Here is a 21753-nt window from a genome sequence, read left to right on the forward strand (position 1 = left end):
TGTGCTATAAACACACACTAAATTTCAAAAACTTAGTCTTAAACAAAAGAAGGCACAACACTTCTTTAAGAATTTTCATATTGATTATATGCTGAAATAATATTCTGAATATATTTGATTAAAGAAAACATTATTAAAATTAATATCACCTGTTTCCTTTTAGTTTTTTAAATGAGACTATTAGAAAATTCAAAATTATACATGTGGCTCACATTATATTTCTACTGGAGAATGTGGCAGTAGTTAGAGCAGTTTCTACATATGAAATAAATCTACAAAAGGCTATATGACACATCATGTTTTACATACATTTTTAACTCTTTTCCCAGCTTACAGGCTATCAGCAGACAAATAGGAGTTATATAGGTGATAAACACCAACAAAAGCTCCAACAGAACCCAACCCTGATAATTACCATGGTGATAATATTAATAAAACAATTTAAAATAGCGTTTACTACTCTAACAGAGAAAACCAAACTGTGGATTTAGGGGGAAAAATCAGATTATGGTAGATCACCTTAATACTAAAAATATAAAATACCTGTAATCATTGTTTATTGTTATATTAATGAGTTACTTCAAAACTTAGCAGCATAAGACAACAGTGAAAACTGATTATCTCACACAGATTGTGTGGGTCAAGAACTCAAAAGCAGCTTAGCTGAACAGTTCTGGTGCCAGGGTCTCTTATGAGGTTGCAGTCAAGATGTCAACCAGGCTTCAGTCCTTTACTTCCACTTAGACGGCTGGCAAGGTGGTGCACCTATTGGCAAGAGGCCTCTGTTCGTCTCCAGGGGGCTGCCTGAGTGTCATTACAACACAGAGGCTGGCTTTCACCAGGGCCAGTGATTCAGGAGTGCAAAGCAGTTGCGTCAGGGTCTTTTAGATCTAGCTTCAAAAGTCGGTGCCATCACTTCTGCCTTCTAGTACAGCTCATAAGACCAATCCCGACAGGGTGTGGGAGAGGACTACACAAGGGCATGAACGCCAGGAGGTAAGGATGACTTGGAGTCAAACGGAAGGAGGGTGTCATACAGCCTGAGGATGTAGCTCCAGTGTAACAAAACTGGACTACCGATGAAGACCAAATTCCTTCTCAAAGACAAATGCCTGTTAGGCTAACAGGACCTCTACTACAAAAACACAGCTGCTGGGATGAGACTGTATTAAAACGGAACCCAAACATACCTAAAATATAAAGGCAGATACTAAGGAGACGACAGAATTGAGGTATGGCTCAGCATTTCACTGAATGTGAAACCAGCAAAACACGCATTACATCAGGAATCATTCAGAATAAACTCTGCGAATGAACTGACTTCTAATAAAATATTTTCTTGTGACTATGATTACCAATTGGAGTAATTCAACATATTCATAAACAGTTCAACACCAAGATGACTCAGCGATAGGCCAATCATCAAAGTTCAACTGAAAAAAAACTGGGCAAATGTTTTCAGAGATTTACAATGGAGGTTTATGACCAAGCTTAGTCATCACATTTGAGTGAATCCTCCTCACATTTGACTGTTGGGAATCAACTTTTTTTTTTTTTTTTTAAGAAATATGAGAATGAAATACTCAAGAGTCTGTTGGCCCCCAGTGAATAAAGACCCTCCTTCAATTCCTGTTTCCTCATGAGTTTTCATTATAACTGATTCTAGTCTTAACGTAGACAGGGGAAAAGTTAAAAGAAAAAAAAAAAGCCAAAACAGAGTTTAATTTTAAATTATAACTGTGTATTTCAAAATTGTTTTTAAAGAAGTAAATTTCATCAGAGTAAACAGGCAACCTACAGAATGGGAGAAAATTTTTGCAATCTATCCATCTGACAAAGGGCTAATATCCAGAATCTACAAAGAACTCAAACAAATTTACAAGAAAAAAGCAAACCCCATCAAAAAATGGGCAAAGGATATGAACAGGCACTTCTCAAAAGAAGACATTTATGTAGCCAACAGACATATGAAAAAATGCTCATCATCACTGGTCATTAGAGAAATGCAAATCAAAACCACAATGAGATACCATCTCACACTAGTTAGAAGGGTGATCATTAAACTCACACCTGTAATCCCAGCACTTTGGGAGGCTGAGGTGGGTGGATCACGAGGTCAGGAGATTGAGACCATCCTGGCTAACATGGTGAAACCTTGTCTCTACTAAAAAAAAAAATACAAAAAAATTAGCCGGGCCTGGTGGCGAGCGCCTGTAGTCCCAGCTACTCAGGAGGCTGAGGCGGGAAAATGGCGTGAACCCGGGAGGTGGAGCTTGCAGTGAGCCGAGATTGAGCCACTGCACTCCAGCCTGGGCAACAGAGTGAGACTCCGTCTCAAAAAACAAAACAAAACAAAACCAAAACCAAAAAAAAAAAAAAAAACTCAGGAACCAGATGCTGAAGAGGTTGTGGAAAAACAGGAACACTTTTACACTGTTGGTGGGAGTGTAAATTAGTTCAACCATTGTGGAAGACAGTGTGGTGATTCCTCAAGGATCTAGAACTAGAAACACCATTTGACCTGGCAATCCCATTACTGGGTATATACCCAAAGGATTATAAATCATTCTGTGATAAAGACATGTACACGTATGTTTATTGCGGCACTATTCACAATAGCAAAGACTTGGAACCAACCCAAATGCCCGTCAATGATAGACTGGATTAAGAAAACGTGGCACATATACACCATGGAATACTATGCAGCCATAAAAAAGGGTAAGTTCATGTCCTTTGCAGGGACATGGATGAAAACATGTCCTGGAACATAATTCTCAGCAAACTAACACAAGAACAGAAAACCAAACACTGCATGTTCTCACTCATAAGTGGGAGTTGAACAATCAGAACACATGGACACAGGGAGGAGAACATCACACACTGGGGCTGGTTGGTGGGGTATGGGGCTGGGGGAGGGATAACATTAGGAGAAATACCTAATGTAGGTAATGGGTTGATTGGTGCAGCAAATCACCATGGCACGTATATACCTATGTAACAAACCTGCAAAATCTGCACACGGAACCCAGAACTTAAAGTATTAAAAAAAAAAAAAAAGTAGATTTGAGATGTTTTCACCACAAAGAAATGATAAGTATGTGAGATAATGGATATGTTAATTAGCCTGATTTGATCATTCCACAATGCATACATGTATTCAAATATCACCATACATATGTACAATTATTATTTGTCAATTAAAAATAAAGCCTGTAATCCCATCACTTTGGGAAGCTGAGGTGGGTGGATCACCTGAGGTCAGGAGTTCAAGACCAGCCTGGTCAACATGGTGAAACCCTCATCTCTACTAAAAATACAAAAATTATCCAGGGTGGTGGTGCACACCTGTAATCCCAGCCACCCGGGAGGCTGAGGCGGGGAGAACTGCCTGAACTGAGGAGACAGTGGTTGCAGCGAGCCAAGATTATGCCACTGCACTCCAGCCCAGGAGAGGGAGTAAGACTCTGGCTCAAAAAAATATATAAAATAAAATAAAATAAAATAAATATAAAATTTTAAAAATTTCAAAGGGGAATTATTAGGTTGGTGCCAAATTAATTGTGGTTTTTGCCATTAATACATGTACTGTTTGGAGATAAGCCATTTTATAGCACTCATTAATTAGAAAAAAGCATAAAATTGGCAGCCTAGGGGAATAAGACTAAGTAGAGAGAGAGTTTTATTTCATTCACCTACCCTAACTTGGTTATTTCACTCTGCTTAAACAATTCAGGCAACCCAAAAGTTAGAAATGTACAGTGTGTCACAGACATCTCACTTAATAGCTATCTAGAGATAGTAAAGGAACAGACTTTATCATTTTAAATATTTCATATCACCTAAAATGAAAGCAGTATCTTCAGAGTTTTACTTCAATTGCTATTAATCACATTTGCACTCACCAAAACGAACCCCGACCATTTTTCCTACCACTGGATTATGTAACTGAAGCCTACTTTTGCCAACCTCATATATTTGCTGAAATCAAATAAGAATACTTCCCTCACAGAGTATACGGTTCACGGCAGGAGGTCTGTGTGACTACTTTGAGGGGTCTGGTAAAGGGAGAGGAAGGAAGACCTTTCAGAGAATTTCTCATCTCCTTAAATAAGACTCCTATATTCAAAGAGACGAGGGCAGAAGTTGGGACAGCCTAACTACAGCTTCACTCAGGCAGATTAACCGGGAGAGGCTGGACTCAACAGCAACTCTCACGATACCACTCCCAATACATCTCTCAGAACTTTACTTCTTGGCGTCAGCTCTGTCAACACCAAACTACACATCACTGCAGCTGTAAGACTCTAGCCTCCGTTGCCTTTTTCTTTTTAATTTTTTTTTAGATGGAGTTTCGCTCTTGTTGCTCAGGCTGGAGTGCAATGGCGTGATCTCGGCTCACCGCAACCTCCGCCTCCCGGGTTCAAGCGATTCTCCTGCCTCGGCCTCCAGAGTAGCTGGGATTACAGGCAGGCACCGCCACGCCTGGCTAATTTTGTATTTTTCGTAGAGATGGGGTTTCTCCATGTTGGTCAGGCTGGTCTTGAACTCCTGACCTGAGGTGATCTGCCCGCCTTGGCCTCCCAAAGTGCTAGGATTACAGGTGTGAGCCACTGCGCCGGGCTAACTGCCTTTCTTTCCAATCAAACGTTCAATCAGAAAAGCAAAGGTAAAGGAGAAACCACAATTAAAATTTAATTTGTTATTCCCTCAGAAACTGTTAACAAGGCTGTATAGTAACATAAAAAAGAGCTACTTGATAACGGTAGATCTTACTATGCTTTTGCCTTTTTCTGCAGCAGAAAGGAGGCCAATTCAGATTTCACAGAGATTATCCAACGCAACAATCTCCCACATTCTCTCCTCCCTCTCCCAGCTCTCATTCTGACATGGTAATGGAAGTCATTTATTTGAATTAATAGTAAGAGCTGCTGCCTTGGAAGTAAACACCACTTACCAGATAGACTTTAACCTGTTCTGAAAGATATTAATGTTAACTGCTATCCATTATCCTTAATGTAAAGAGACAGTAATTCTTTATTACCCTCAACCCCACTGCTTATTCTGCCTCCCTCTTCCCCATCCCCTAAGCATATATACACATCCAGAAGATTTCATTAAAATCATTCAACATGTCAGAATTCATTTACCAACTTCTCAGATGCTTTGTGGGGAAAAATACTGAAGCCATATGCACTGATGAAGTGAAAGCTAGCATAACACAGAGACAAAATTTGGTTACATACCAACTACTTTAAGGCAATACTGTGGGTTAAAATTTAAAAAGATTCTCTCCCTCCTTCTCTTTAAAACTCCTCAAATATCTCCCCTCAGTTAGAGTGCTGCTCTGTTATAACCTCAATTGTTAAAAACCAAAGTCAAAACAAAAGCAGATGTATTTCATTAAATAAACAGAAAAGTACACATATAAAAATGATGTTTTATATCAATAAATTTTACAGAACATATAGCACAAATATCCCATATAGACTGGGAAGGTTCTCATCTTGAAAATCATGGTAGCTGAGTATGAGAAACTTGGGCAAGGACATGTGGTTTACCTAATCCTAGGACACTACAAATCTTTGATCTGTAATGCTTATAAAAAGAACAAGCATACGTTTTCAAAGTCTTTACCAAAAATTCCCAAAAATAACTTTTCCTTAAAACAACAGACAACTGATGTAGTCCATAAGAGGCTGACTTCTGCCTCTGAGGTCTTAGAAAACGGACTATTTACATACCTGCTTCTGTTCTCCTAAAAAATAAAAGGATTAGTATTCAGTGGCATAATAAGGCAACTACAATTAACAACAGTTTGTTGTACATGTTAAAATACCTAAAAGAATAGAATTATAATGTTCCTAACACAGAGAAATGATAAATGCTTGAGGTGACGAGTGCCCTAATTATCCTGATCTGATCATTACACATTGCAAGCTTGTACCAAAACATCATGTGTACCTCCCAAATATGTGTAACTATTATGTATCCATTATAATTAAAAATAAAATTTAAGAGAAAAAGAGTATCATTGGAGACTTTTGCTTCCAAATGCAAACCAAGAAGAGCTCACACAACACAAAGGAGTAAACCATTCATTTCGCTGAGAACGTAGTAGTCCACTTTTTAATAATTTTAGTGCCTAATGTAATTTTATTCATCATTTTATGGAGAGCACGTTAGTCCTATCAACAAACAGTCTTTCAATAAATTTCACTGCTATTAAATTGAACTGACATGTGGTCAGAGGGAAAAGTACTACAGAGTCCATTTCAAACACTGCAGAATTTTAAAAAATAATGTTAAGCTGCGTTTTTGCTTTTTTTCTAAATGGTAAAAAATGGCCCAGTTTGAGATAGGAGTTTTTAAAAGCTGCACACAATTCGTACAGATGCTTCACCTGCAGTAAAAGAGAATTTTCATGCGTAATTTCAGCAACTATCCACAGGGATGTAAAAACAGATGCTGATTTATACGCATACTTTTCCATTGTGATCCGTTCCTCTAACATTCATTAAGAACACCATAAAAACTCACCTACGACAATATTCTATACAGAAAAAGCCCTGTTTTACTAAGAAAAAATTTTTATTAAAAAGGAAGAAATGATACAGGGTTAAACATTTAAATAGGTGAAGAAGTTCTAGAAACAGGAAATCAAAATTTATTTTTGCAAAAACAATGACATTAATAAATTAGATGTACCCAGCATGTGACAAATCACATACTATTTCTAGAATCAGTATTTCTAAAAAGATGTCAGACAATCTTAATTTTTATAAAAGGCTTTCTTAAATAATTATCCCCCTGGCAAATCCAAAAATGAAGTATAAGAAGTGTTTGTCTCAGAAAGGAAAAAAATCTCTTATCAAAATGAAGAAACTGTTTTTGTAGACAGAGTTAAATCAAATTACAGAGAAAAACACAGATGTNTAAATATATGTAAAGCTGATTTTCCCCGTCTCTATTTCCATTGTTTTCACTTTCTTTGAACTTTGTTCTTAATATTCATTGGTCTTGGGAGAGCTGACTCAGCACCACAGCATTCTTTTTTTTTTTTTTTTTTTTTTTTTGAGGCGGAGTCTCGCTTTGTCGCCCAGACTGGAGTGCAGTGGCCGGATCTCAGCTCACTGCAAGCTCCGCCTCCCACCACAGCATTCTTTCAGCAGTTCCAATAATCTCTCTCACAACAACCTCTTTCAAGGTTAAATTCAGATACTTATCTTTGTTATAAAGAAAAACAAAGCCCCAAACCACTATTGATAGGAGCCTCCTTTCACTCCACTCTACTTTGCATTATTAGGATGTGACTAAAACTTACAGCCTTGTCGAAAGGTATATCTGAGTGTTACTGCTCAAAGAATTAATATTCTCAACTGAGGGAAAATGGCATTTCCCGTGTTAAAACATACAAGGCTCTTAAAGGATAGCCTACGGAATTTTAGAGAGTATTTATTAGGATGCTGAACTGAATATCATTCCATTTCAAAAAAATTATAACTAAATTAAATTTTATTATTTATAACTCAGTAAGTACAGCTATAATTAATGAACCTATGTAAAACAATGTTTAAGAAAAACTAAAAAGAAACTTTAAAGCAATTCTTCACTTATGGCAGTTATAAACTAATTGAGAAGGGAAAATTAAATTGGTTAAGTCACACGGGCAATTATAAAACAATGTATTGAAAAGTATGTCAACAATAAAGCATGATTAAACATACAGGGTAAGGAACAATGGGTAAGACAGTAACAAGTCCAGGTAGAGTTCATCAACAAAAGTTAATTTTAAGGCAGAATCTTTATGTAGTAAAACTGGAAATCCACAGGACAAAGATTCTGCGTAAGTAGAAGAATATACACTAGGAAAACAATGTGTTATATTCAAAGAACACCAACACTGTCAGCTTGTGTAAAACAGGAAAGCCATGCATCCGACCCAAAGACGAGGTTAAAAACAGAGAGCTTGGTTTCATAGGAGGCTCCAAATGCCAGGTGCAATGATCTGAATCAGATCAGATCAGAATCAGAATCTGAATTTTGTGTGCCCCCAAAAAATTCATATGTTGAAATCTAATCACCAATGTGATGGTATTAGGAGGTGGAGCTTTTGGGAGGTCATTAGGTCATGAGAGCAGAGCCCTCGTGAATGGCATTAATGCCCTTATAAAAGAGACTGCAGAGAGCTGCCTTGCCCCTTCCACCATGTGAGGACACAAAAAGAAGGTGCTACCTATGAACCAGAAAGTGGGCCTGTACCAGACACCAGATCTGTTGCTTCCTTGATTTTGGACTTTCCAGGCACAGAACGGTGAGAAATAAATTTCTAGTGTTTATAAGCTAGCCAGTTTACAGTATTTTACTATAACAGCCCAAATAGACTAGGAGACCAGGCTAAGATGCATGTGACTGAAAGTTCTTGACATCTATAGATACAATTAAAATCTATAAACATTTATGAAGTACGAACTATATGTAAACTACCAAGACATGATTCCCAAGCTCAAGTATGTGGAGGAACCAGCACACAAGTAGTATATAATACAAAGTAATATAAAATAAATTCCAAAATCAATGCAGACACAAACGAATGAAATTACAACAGAAGGTATGATTAATTCCAACTGTCAGCATTTAAGCAGCTTCACAAGAAAAAGCATCTGACCCTTAAAAGATGGGTAGGCTTTCAAGAGAAAGCTTTTTTTAATTCCCAAATCACCAACAGTCAAATCAGCTAAGACTATGCTTCTATGTTTCATTTTAGAGGTTCTTGCTGTTGCTGGAATTTACCTAATTTCAGTTCTGTGTACAGCAATTACTATAATTGAAATTACTGTACTTGTATTATAACACATCTTTTGACATTCAGCAGAAATAAAAAGTTGTAGTAAGTAAAGTATAATCCATGCATTTTGGAGGCCAAGGCAGAAGGACTGCTTGAGGCCCGGAGTTCAAGTCCAGCCTGGGCAACATAGGAAGACTCAGTCTCTACTTAAAATTAGAAAAAAACAAATTAGCCCGGTGTGGTGGCACACCCCTATAGTCCCAGCTACTCCAGAGGCTGAGGCAGGAGAATTGCTTAAGTCCAGGAGTGTGAGGCTGCAGTGAACTATGATCATGCCACTGCACTCTAGCCTGAGTGATAGAGCGAGACTGTCTCTAAAAAAAAATTTTTTTTAATATAAATAAAAACCTCTCTCCTCCACTCTCACAGAGCCCTTACCAGAATGTGAGCTTCTTGAGAGTAAGAAGCTTGTCTTGTGCAACATTATTTCTAGCATAGAAAACTGCACAGCACAAAAAGGCATGAAATAGTGAGCAAACACTTTCTGTATGACTCTTGTCCTACTCCAATCATTCTCCAAATATTGCAAAAAACAGTATCCTGAAAATGCAAATCAGATTCTGTCAACTTTTCGCGTAGAACATTTCACTGCTTGTAAAATCTAAACAACTTTTCATGGCCTATAAGGTCCCTTTTGACCTAATCCTTACCTATTCTCTACTTTGAAAATGCCAAGCTTTTCACTGCCATATGGATAACCTCAATTTTAAACACTGTTTTCTCCACTTTTTAATACGGTTTTTTCAGATCTCAATGTCATATCCTTCGGGAGGACTCCTCTGAGGTCACTACCTAAATTTGCTGCCCAAAATATTTCCCTCCCCCATCATCTAGCACAGGGTCCTGTTTATTTCTTTGTAGTACTTACCCTGGTTGATATTTACTTATTTGTTTAGTTTTATCGTTTTTCCATGAGACAATGTTCCAGAAGGACAGAGAACATGTCTCTTCACCACTGTATAACCAAAGATGAGCAACAGTGCTTAGAAAGCATTCGATAAATTTATATTGAAAAAATGAAAGACATCTCAAGCACGTCTAAAAATAAGTAAAATTAAACCTTCTATACTTGAAGGATACAGACAGGTCAAGGTTCATCTCTAGGCCTAGGTATAACTCTACTGATAATAGCCATATTACATCATCATGGCTTGAGGATTTGAGTCAAATCTTTAGAACGATCAACGTGATTAGCTACATCTTTTTTCTTTTTCCTTTTTTGAGATGGAGTTTTGCTCTTGTTGCCCACGCTACAGTGCAGTGGCACGATCTCGGCTCACCGCAACCTCCACCTCCACCTCCCAGGTTCAAGGAATTCTCCTGCCTCAGCCTCCCGAGTAGCTGGGATTACAGGCATGTGCCACCACGCCCAGCTAATGTTGTATTTTTAGTAGAGACGGGGTTTCCCCATGTTGGTCAGGCTGGTGTTGAATTCCCAACCTCAGGTGATCCACCAGCCTCGGCCTCCCAAAGTGCTGGGATTACAGATATGAGCCACCGTGCCCAGCCTGATCAGCTACATTCTTTTTTTTTTTTTTTTTTTGAGACAGAGTCTCGCTCTGTCGCCCAGGCTGGAGTGCAGTGGCCGGATCTCAGCTCACTGCAAGCTCCGCCTCCCGGGTTTACGCCATTCTCCTGCCTCAGCCTCCCGAGCAGCTGGGACTACAGGCGCCCGCCACCTCGCCCGGCTAGTTTTTTGTAGTTTTTTGTATTTTTTTAGTAGAGACGGGGTTTCACCGTGTTAGCCAGGATGGTCTCGATCTCCTGACCTCGTGATCCGCCCGTCTCGGCCTCCCAAAGTGCTGGGATTACAGGCTTGAGCCACCGCGCCCGGCCCTGATCAGCTACATTCTTAATTAAACTACGGTTTTAGGAAGTCAACAATATAAGAAAATAATACCTGCATTCCTAGGTTCAGGAAAAATGCCTGAGCTAACTACCCTGTAACGTTAATTTTGGTAGTAAGACATTTTTAAATTCAAAAGCATACTTATTTCAAAGGGATGGCAAAGTGAAGTGGGTGATTAAAAGTGCTGAGAAATAGAGTGTCAATACATTTTTTAAACAAAACTTTTATTCTGAACGAATTACAGACATATAGAAAAGCTGCAAAAACAGAACAGTGCCCATCTACTCCTTATTCAGGCTCCTCTAATGTTCAAAGCTGACAAAACCATAGTAAAATGATCAAGACTAGGAAATTAACATTGGTTCAATGCTATTTACCAACCTGCAAACCTTACTTTCATTGTTTTTCCACCAATGTCCTTTCTTTCCGGATTTTTTTTTTTTTTCTTAGACAGGGTCTCACTCTGTCCTGTAGGCTGAAGTGCAGTAGTGCAAACAGGGCTCACTGCAACCTCAAACTCCTGGGCTCAAGTGATTCTCCCTCTTCAGCCTCCCAAGTAGCTGGGACTATAGGTATGCACCACTATACCCGGCCAATTTTCTGTTCCTTTTCCTGCAATCTGCTTTAGTCCAAGATCCCACAATTCATTTAGTTGACATTTCCCCTCAAATCCATCTGTAACTGCTCAGTCTTTCCTTGTCTTTCATGATCTTGACATATTTAAAGTGTACTACTCAGTTATTTTGTAAAATGTCCCAGAATTTGCGTCTGTCTGGCATTTTCTCATTATTGGAATGAGGTTACATGTTTTTGGAGAGAATAACACAGAAATGATACTGTGTCCCTCTCAGTGCCTTGTATCAAGGGGTTCGGGAGGTTAATGCCTCTGTATTAATGGTAATGTTAACTTTGTTAAGGTGGCCTGGTAGGTTTCTTCACTGAAAAGTTATAGTCTTCTGTTAAAATAAACAAACACCTTGGGGAAAACATTTTGAGACTATAAAAGTCATGTTTAACCTCAAACTTTCACACACTAATTTTCACAACTATCATTTTGTCTCATGGTGATTTTCTTTTGGTTTCTTCCCATCTATACTTATTAACTGAAATTCTTCTATGAGAAAGAGCTGTCTGTCCGTATGCCATTTATTTATGTATTTGATTACTTATTTATATCAGTATAAACTCATGGATATATATTTTATTCTACAATTAAAATACTATCTCTTTTTTTTGCTCACACATTTTATTTCTTTTTTAAAACCGCCAGTCTCTTTTGTGTAGATTCACCATGATGAATTTAAGCACTCTCTTACCTATAGGCAATTAGGTTTTCAAAATTTTGCAATTAGGAATAATGTTGTAAGTCACCTTGTACATATGTATTTTTATATTTTTGGACATGTATATGCAATATAAATCTAGACATGGGATAGCTGGGTCAAAAGATCTACACATGTATATCACATATAACCCATAAAAAAAAATCACTCTGAGGCCTGGTGCAGTGGCTCATGCCTATCATCCCAGCATCCTGGGAGGCAAAGGTGGGAGGATCACTTGAGGCCAGGAGTTCGAGACCAACCTGGGTAACACAGTAAGACTCAGTCTCTATTTAAAAAAAGAAAAAAAAAATCACTTTGGGAACTTTAATAATATTTAAATGTAAAGAGGCTTTTGAGACCAAAAAGTGTGAAATAAGTTACCACAAATCACAGTAACTAACTGTCCAAAACACAAAGGTACAAATAGGATACAACTCAGTGGCAACGTGACATCGTAAGGAAGAGTATTCACATCGAAGGCCATGATAAATGACAAAAAGGTGTTTAGAACTTCTGGGATCCTCAGATTCTCTCAATTTTTCAGGTATCATTTTCATTCCACATGTAAGACAGTGTTTAATCAGAACATGATTCATGTGTTGAACCAAAAACAAACAGCAAAGTAACCACTTACTTCCAAACTCACTTTCTGCCAAAAGGAATTACTCTTGGTACCATCTGAAGTATTCAAAGAATGGAAAATTGAAAAGAAATGAAGTTGTCTTTTCAGAAGACTTTCAATATAAATGTGGAATTCTGAATTAAATAAAAAACAGTACAAGGATAATAAAGGTGTGGATGATACATATAACTAATACAAATGAATCTCACAAATCATAATCAACAAAAGAAGTGAAAAAGAAGAAATATAATTCCATTTATTGAAGTACAAAATATATAAGACGGGCGGATCACGAGGTCAGGAAATCGAGATCATCCTGGCTAACACGGTGAAACACTGTCTCTACTAAAAATACAAAAAATTAGCCGGGCATGGTGCGGGTGCCTGTAGTCCCAGCTACTCGGGAGGCTGAGGCAGGAGAATGGCGTGAACCCGGGAGGCGGAGCTTGCAGTGAGCCGAGATCGCGCCACTGCACTCCAGCCTGGGCAGCAGAGTGAGACTCCGTCTCAAAAAATAAATAAATAAATAAATAAAAATAAAAAAATAAAAAAATAAAATACGACAACCATTAAGTATAAAACACTTAATGAATATTTTAATCCCAGAATTATTATACTTAAGATAGAAACACTAAAATAATTCCTTCAAAAAACAGAAATAAGGTAGTAATGTTTCCCTTTACTTCTCCTATTTCATGAAGACATCAACAGATCACCTAAATAGCCAGAAATTTAAAACACAAAACATTGTGATAAAAATGTTTAAAACCAGAGGACAGAATTAATTGCTATTCTACTATTCTATGACACACCAAATATAACCAAAGTCATTCGATTACAACCGTGTGACAAATATTCAATACTTCTAGAGCACCAAGTCTTCTTTCACAGTAATACAGAATACTTCAATCACATGGTACACTAACTTCAATCTGGAATTATGTGCCTGAGAATGATGGTTAATGTGTATTTACGTAAATTACTCACTCACCACAACGCTCCTAGCATTATTTCACATCAAATTAGTGTATGGTACCAGAAAACTATGTATCTGGGCAATATTATTTGGTACTATAGCACTGCCACTATTGAGTTTTAACTCCATAGCATTGGTCTTAGCTCTACATAGAAAAAAATATAAATATGGCCATACATATTAGGTTTCCAAAGCTAATCATGAAAACTTCATCCACAGTAACACTTTGGATAAAGAACTGGTGTTCAAAGTGTTTCTAAATGTGGTTTCAAACTCAGCACTATTTGCAGTGTGGGCCGAATAACTCTTTGCTGTGGGGGCTAGCCAGCGAACGACAGGATATTTAGCAGCATCCCAGCACTCTACTCACTAGGTGACAGCAGCACCTCTCAAGCTGCAAACGTCCCCAGACAGTGCCAAATACTCCTTAGGGCCAAAATTGAGCCTTCATTGAGAACCACTGCTCTAAATGAAGTAACATGAGGCAAATTTCTCACAAAATTCTACTGGAAAAATTAAAAGTTCCCTCCTAATGAAGTGAATGCCTCCTTTTATAAGAAAATTATAGAATCTCTCATGTTTCATTACATCCCTACAGTAGCACTTCAGTATCTTCTGGGGATTGGTTCTAAGACTCCCCTGGAATATAAAAATCCACAGATGCTCAAGTCCCTGATATAAAACACTATCGTATTTGCAGATAATCTACGCACATCTTCGCATGTAATTTAAATCATCTCTTGATTTCTTCTCATACCCAATACAGTGTAAACACTATGTAAACAGCTGGTATATTATTTTCTATTTATTTTTTATTGTTTTACTATTCTGTTTTATTGGTGTTTTTTCCATAATATTGTCAATCCACCATTGGCTGAGTCCAAAAATGCAGAACCTATGGGTATGGAGGGCCCACTGTACCTGTTATGTTACTACTACATAGTCCAGTCCTGTTAACATGTGCTCTTGGCCGGGCGCGGTGGCTCAAGCCTGTAATCCCAGCACTTTGGGAGGCCGAGACGGGTGGATCACGAGGTCAGGAGATCGAGACCATCCTGGCTAACACCGTGAAACCCCGTCTCTACTAAAAAATACAAAAAACTAGCCGGGCGAGGTGGCGGGCGCCTGTAGTCCCAGCTACTCGGGAGGCTGAGGCAGGAGAATGGCGTGAACCCGGGAGGCGGAGCTTGCAGTGAGCTGAGATCCGGCCACTGCACTCCAGCCTGGGCGATAGAGCGAGACTCCGTCTCAAAAAAAAAAAAAAACATGTGCTCTTATAGAAGCTTTTACATGTGTCATCTCATTAATGCTCACAACCTTTAGAGACAGGAGCTCTGTAAGGAATTTGTCTCCGTTTTCATCCGGAGAAACATTATTTTATAGGCAAATACAATAAAGAGCATTTGCTAATACTTTTTTCATCTTTTTTATGGCTTGAAGTTTCATTTACTCTTTTATTCTCTATGATCTACCAGAAATCTTTAACAATTTGGTTGTAATCTGGATATTAGGTTTCTTTAGAAAATATTTTATATTCCTTAAATCTTTAACACGATAAATAATAAACATAGATAGGAATAAAAAAAGCAATGAATTTAGTTCCTGGCTGGAGATGACTGAATAAATTACAAGTGATAATATTCTTTAAGTTATTAGTATAATTTAACAAACTAAAGAGACTCAAACGATATTTCAAAGCTTATTGAAAAAACTGGTAAATTTACCTAGAAAAAAAGTTTGGAGATAGAGTTAATGACACTGAAGCTGACCTACTGACTTTGTAAACAAAGTGCAAGAGAAATGCAGAAAGGCTGGGCTCAGGCCTGGAATCCAGCACTTTGGGAGGCCGAGGCCGGTGGATGACGTGAGGTCGGGAGTTCAAGACCAGCCTGGCCAACATGGTGAAACCCCATCGCTACTAAAAATACAAAAAAATTAGCTAGGTGTGTAATCCTAGCTTCTTGGGAGGCTGAGGCAGAAGAATCGCTTCAACCCAGGAGGTGAAGGTTGCAGCAAGCTGAGATCACACCACTGCACTCCAGGCTTGGGGACAGGGCAAAAGAGACTCCGTTTAAAAAAATAAAAAATTGGATTAAAGACAAAACAATGAATCTAGAATGAAATGGAAACTTCTATGTGATTATCTAGCACATGATTAGGTAGATTTAAAAAAATTTTTAAAGAATACCTATTTACGAAGTGCTACCAGGAGAACTGGGTATCAGGGTAAAGAAAGAGTACTTTAAATTTATGTTTTATAAGATATATCAAATAAACTCCACATGCATCGAAGCAATGAACACTTACAAGAAACAAACACATACACACAGCTAAAGAACTCAAAGAAACTAATAAATTTAACTCTGTTGCAAATGGGAGATTAAGTGAAAAAATAGCCTAGAAAGGACAAGGTAAGAAATTTAAAAGATTTTTTTTGAAAAGAGGTTTAAACAACACAATCTAATAAATTTCAAAAGAAAGATTACTGAAAGAGAAAAAATACACAACAATCATCATTCCTCAATGTCATTTATAACATAGCAATCCAAAGTAGGTGACATGCAAAGATCTTCATGATAGGTAGCAAATGTAATTAAAATTTGACATGGAAATTTCGGATAATAAATCATTACATGTGAAAAACGGACAGTGTCACTGAAGAAATGAAATATAACAACTTGAAGACGTCATTATATATGTGTAAAATGAGCAAAAAATTAAACAGAACCGAAGTGGCTATGGGGAAAACAGAATGCCTGCACGCTGCTGGGGGCTCTATAAATTAGCTCATCTTTGGTAACAGAAATTTAAGAAAAGCTACAACACTTCATATACTTCAAGTTTGCTCTGAGAAAGAGCCAAAGGAAATCACCAAACTGGGTACAATTCATCTGTACAGATTTGCTCTGTGAAAACTGAAAATTAAGTAATGTCCAGAAAAAGAGGAACGTGTACAAAGCTACTGAACTCTGGATTCAACTGAAAATAGTAAGTACAAGCATCATTATGAAACATACAACTCATGGAAACGTTTAAATGATAAAAAGTTTTTAAAAAGCAAAATACAAAAGAATGTATATATATATATTAGTATTAAAAGTAAAATTATAGTTTAAAAGAAAATGTAGAGGGATGTAAACAATAAATGTGATGGATTAATTTTTCTAGTACGTTAATTAAAAGTTATAATTTTTAAACAAAAGCAAAGGGATATGACCTTCAGTTTAAAAACAGAAGAAACCAACTCCATGAAATTCAAGCAAAGATATGAAAAAAGAAGTTACTTGGAAAATAGAGGAAATATTTCTCAAGTAAAGGGAAAACACAAATAAGGAGTCTGGCTAAGAAATGAAGCCAGAGTCAAAGGCTCCATTCCAGGGCTATGTAAATATGGTTAAAAAGCTAGTTTAGAACTGAAAGGCATACTAAAGTCTAAGGAGTGAAATCTTATCTATCTTAAGACTCATTTTAGAGATATGAAAGTTTCAAGTGGCTAAGTGATATCTTTCTTTTTCAGCATTTTATTAGGGACAATTTCAAACATGCAAAAGTATAGGGAAGATAATATCATAAACCCCATGTCACCATCACTCGACTTCAATAACCTATCAAAAAATGGCCAACGTTCCCCTACTATCACTGGAATTTTAAAAAGCAAACCCCAGTGTTAGGGCACTGGTGCCCAGCAATCTCCAAAGTACTTTCAGAGTCTCATCAGGAAGTTTCCAGATTTAAAAATACTTTGTTTTAAACAACTTACTCATTAGTCTTTCTTATGCTCCAACTGTCTGTCCTAGGCCAATGATAGCTCCTTCATTCTAGCTCCTCTGTCCATCCTTACATGACCCCAGCAGTCTTTGACAGGTTCTCAATTTTTCGTATCACATGATGCTACAGGGCAGTGATTTTTCAAAATGTGGTTCCTGGTCCAGGAATGTTATCATCACCCAGGAACGTATTAGAAATGCAAATTCCTGGGGCTTTCCCCAAACTTACTGAATCAAAACCCCTAGGGATAGGAGACAGCAATCTACAATAGCCCTCCATGGAACTCCAATGCACGCAAGTTTGAGAACTACGAATTTAGGTTTATCCCATACATTTCTTGCTCTAATCCTGGAATGAGTAATTTCTCCAAGAATTCCTAACTTCTTTTATTTTTATTTAATTTATTTTAGAGACAGGGTTTTGTCCTGTCACATATGCTGGAGTACAGTGGCACAATCATAGCTCACTGCAACCCTAAACTCCTGGGATAAAGCAATTCTCCAGCCTCAGCCTCTAAAGTAGCTGGGACCGTTCAGGTACACCATCCTGCCAGGCTAATTTCTTAAATTTCTTTAGAGACAAGGTCTCACTATGTTGCTCAGGTTCATCTTGAACTCCTGGTCTCAAGTGATCCTCCATCTCACCTCCCGAGTCGCTAGGATTAGCATAAGCCACAATGCCCCGCTGTATTTCTTAATCATGTTGTTGTAAATGACAATCCAGTGGTAGGGAGTATCCCTAATACCCAGATTGTGATCTCTAAACATGATTAATGGGGCCAGGCACAGTGGCTCACGCCTATAATCCTAGCACTTTGGGAGGCTGATGCAGGAGGTTTGTGTGGAGCCAGGAGTTGGAGAACAGCCTAAGGCAACATAGTGAGACCTCGTCTCTATAAAAAATTTAAAAATTACAGGTCTGCAGTCCCAGCTACTCAGCAGGCTGAGACAGGAGGATCACACAACTGCCCGCCAGCCTAGGTGACAGAGTGAGACTGTCTGTAAAATAAGTAAATAAATAAATAAACAGAAATATACTTAAGTAACTGAGTAGTTAGTAAAAGAACTGAGATCAGATCCTAAGTATCCTAACTTGTAGTCCAGTGCTCTTTTCACAGTATTTGAATGAATTACATCTCTGTGTAACTTGCACATGGCCATCAGCTATCTTTTTCATAACTTTGATACCTATCATTTACTTAGACAACTTGGGGAAGTCAGTCATCCACTCTAAATTAGTTTTCCGTATATGTAAAATATAAATAATACAATCTATCTTATTTAGCTTTTAGTTCATATAAAAAGGAAACAAGAGATTACATATGAAAGCACTTTTGGTGTTAAAACAATTGACAGAAGATTAGAAGAGTATTTTTGGTTCATAAAGACAGACTGCTAACAGAAAACATTAAATGATGAGGGGGAAGATAAATGAAATAGTTAAAGCACTAACATAAAGAGGGGCTTTCCTTATCATAAATATTTTCTACAATTAAACAACAATGTGGCCATAGTTCAAGAAGGAAGATTAAACTGAAATCCTAGAAACAGATTAATCATCAATTTCATAACATACAAAGACATCAAGTTTGTAAGCAAGGAAATAATTCCCTATAAACATTCTAGTGAAGTTGTCAGCAATAAAGAAAAAGCATCCTCACCACACAAATACCACAAAATGACTTAAAAAGTAAAGGTAAAAATATGAAAGCACAGAACAACTCACAAGTATTTATGTGTAAATACATACTCTCAAAATGGGGATACACTAAGCAAAAGATTTATGGGAGGAAAAGCTGACAATGGAAGAGAGATTTCAATTACATTAACAAACAAAAGAAAATGCAACACTTGAAAAAACAGTATCACTGGTAATCAGAGAAATGCAAATTAACACAAAATGAAATATTTTCCACTCATCAGATTTGTATTTTGATAACAAAAAAAGGAGGAATAACAGAAAGAGGAGAAACTGCCAATATTAAATATTATTGGCAAGGACGAGGAAAAACTAGCATGCTGCTTTTTTCCAACTTTGGTGCATTTGAGGAAATTTAGACTTTTCTTTTTTTTTTTTTTTCTTTTGAGACGGAGTCTTGCTCTGTCGCCCAGGCTGGAGTGCAGTGGCCAGATCTCAGCTCACTGCAAGCTCCACCTCCCGGGTTTACGTCATTCTCCTGCCTCAGCCTCCGGAGTAGCTGGGACTACAGGCGCCGCCACCTCACCTGGCTAGCTTTTTTTTTGTATTTTTTAGTAGAGACGGGGTTTCACCGTGTTAGCCAGGATGGTCTCGATCTCCTGACCTCGTGATCTGCTCGTCTCAGCCTCCCAAAGTGCTGGGATTACAGGCTTGAGCCACCGCGCCCGGCCTAGACTTTTTCTATAAGTATAATCAGTAAAAGTTACATAAAAGAGGAATGAGAAAAACAAGTAAAAAGTAGAGGCTTCTTCATGTTAAATCAATTTGTTGTAAAGCCTCCAAATGGCTTCTGCATAGTAACTCCTCCAAATCTCTCCAGTAAAGGTTGTCATTGTGGCATATACACAGTATCAGACCCAATTAGAAACTGCTAACTGGAGAAAAACAATCTGGCAGTGGCTTAGTCTTAGCATGAGTTTCAGAGACTCCAGCACGTTTATGGTATTCTTCCCTAGAATACAAACCTTCGTTCTGAAGCATTATGATCAAGACAAAGAGGACAGGCTACAGATTCAGGAAGTCCCAGTTAAAATCATGGCTGAGCCATTTAGAAGCTGTGTGCGTTTACGTACGTAACGCAATGTCTCTGAATCTATTTTCCCCGGTGCAAAATGTATACAGTACCACCTGCTCCACTTGGATTACTGCGAAGGTTAGAACAAAACCAATGACCAGAGCCTAGTTTCAAATACTGAGGACCTAACTGGCACTTATGATATGGTAGCTGCTACTGCTGTTATTGAGCCTGGCTTAATTAATCTGTGAATAATTAGGTTTAGGCATCAATTATCACTCCACTGAAGTGAAAAAGTACAGTTTATATGTCACATTCTGTATGACTGTAAAATATTCTTGCTAAATTGAATATTTAAAGAGGAAAGGAAGGAAAGATAGAGGGAGGTTAGAAGGAAAAGAGGAAGAATGGAAAAAAGGAAGAAAGACACAAAGATTAGCAAGCCATTGTCATGGACGGAACTGGCAGAGAAGTGTACTGACAACCCTGAAGCCTAATATACCCCCTCATTAAACTGCCATTGAACTTACCAGTTACGTGTGATCAACCTGAAGCAAGATGAACTTTCTCCTATGCTGAGGTGTCCTCATAAAGCTGTGGAATAAAACTTGCATTTCCTATTTAAAGCCATTCCTTCATTGCTAAACAGTTGGTCTGAGAGGAAGGCAGCAAGCAGGGTTAGAAAGAGAAAAAAGAGGAGGATAAAGATGAAGAGGAAAACAACATGCGATTATGGATCAAATCTCTTCACCCGATCCTTTCCGGTTCTCCTTGTGTTCTAACCTGGAGCTGCTGAGAGCTGTCATTGAGGTTGTCCTCCCGTCGTCGAGCCTCCTCCAGCATTTGTGCACTCTTCTTTTTTTCCACCTGTTCCTTGTGCTTCAGATTTGCTACCTTCTTATTCTGGTCTTTCACTTGCCTAATGACAGAAGGAGAAGAATCAAGTTTTGCATATGCATGCGTAGAAACAATGTGTTTGTTTAGAGACTTACACCAGTGACAATGAGGAGTCGTTGAAAACCAACAAATAAATATATGCTGCAAAATTTTTCCACAATTCCAAATTCTTTCCTGTCAATGGTAGCACATTTGCTTACAAAAATAAGTTTTCCCATAAAGAACATGTATTTCAGCATGTACTCTATGAAGAACAATGAAATCATCAAGCAAAAGGCATGAGATAATCTGAAATGACTAAAAAAAAACCAAGTCAGAGATTTTGGAAATAGGGAAGCAGTCTCCTGACATCGATGCACTGAAATATTAGAATGGCTGATAGAAAAAGAAAGTTTTGTAAAACAACTCTAATGTTACCATTATTAAACATTTCAAACATTCAATACACTGTATATAATGTAGATGTATATGCAAGTAATGACATAAAAATCTATAAACCTAGCCTAAGAAATGGAACATTATATTTACTTCTGAAGCTCCCTGTTGTGTCTCTCTCTACTATTGGTCTATCCTCCATTAATAAGAACAACCTATATCTTGAAATTTATGTTTAAAATCCCCTTGCTTTTACTACTGTTTTGCTACATATATATATGAGCTGTTCATTTATAGTTTACATGTTTTTGAGCTTTATAAAGATAAATAATTATTCCTTTTTCTTTTTAGTACAGAATGATATTCAGTATTATTCCCTTTCA

General features: G+C 37.7%; 1 protein-coding gene across 2 annotated transcripts in view; it reads right to left on the reverse strand.

Moving 5' to 3' along the window:
- Positions 1 to 21013, reverse strand: part of LOC108522856 (ELKS/Rab6-interacting/CAST family member 1-like) — a 291981-nt gene extending 270968 nt beyond the window's left edge. For both annotated transcript variants that reach the window (XM_017863316.1, XM_017863305.1), the window contains exon 1: positions 20882 to 21013. In XM_017863316.1, the coding sequence (XP_017718805.1) occupies positions 20882 to 20941 (60 nt within the window). In that variant the 5' untranslated portion in view covers positions 20942 to 21013. The remainder of the gene's footprint in view (positions 1 to 20881) is intronic.
- Positions 21014 to 21753: the final 740 nt, after the last annotated feature.

The sequence above is a fragment of the Rhinopithecus bieti genome, unplaced genomic scaffold (genome assembly GCF_001698545.2).
Source record: "Rhinopithecus bieti isolate Rb0 unplaced genomic scaffold, ASM169854v2 scaffold_2654, whole genome shotgun sequence".
In the NCBI taxonomy this organism is placed as follows: domain Eukaryota; kingdom Metazoa; phylum Chordata; class Mammalia; order Primates; family Cercopithecidae; genus Rhinopithecus; species Rhinopithecus bieti.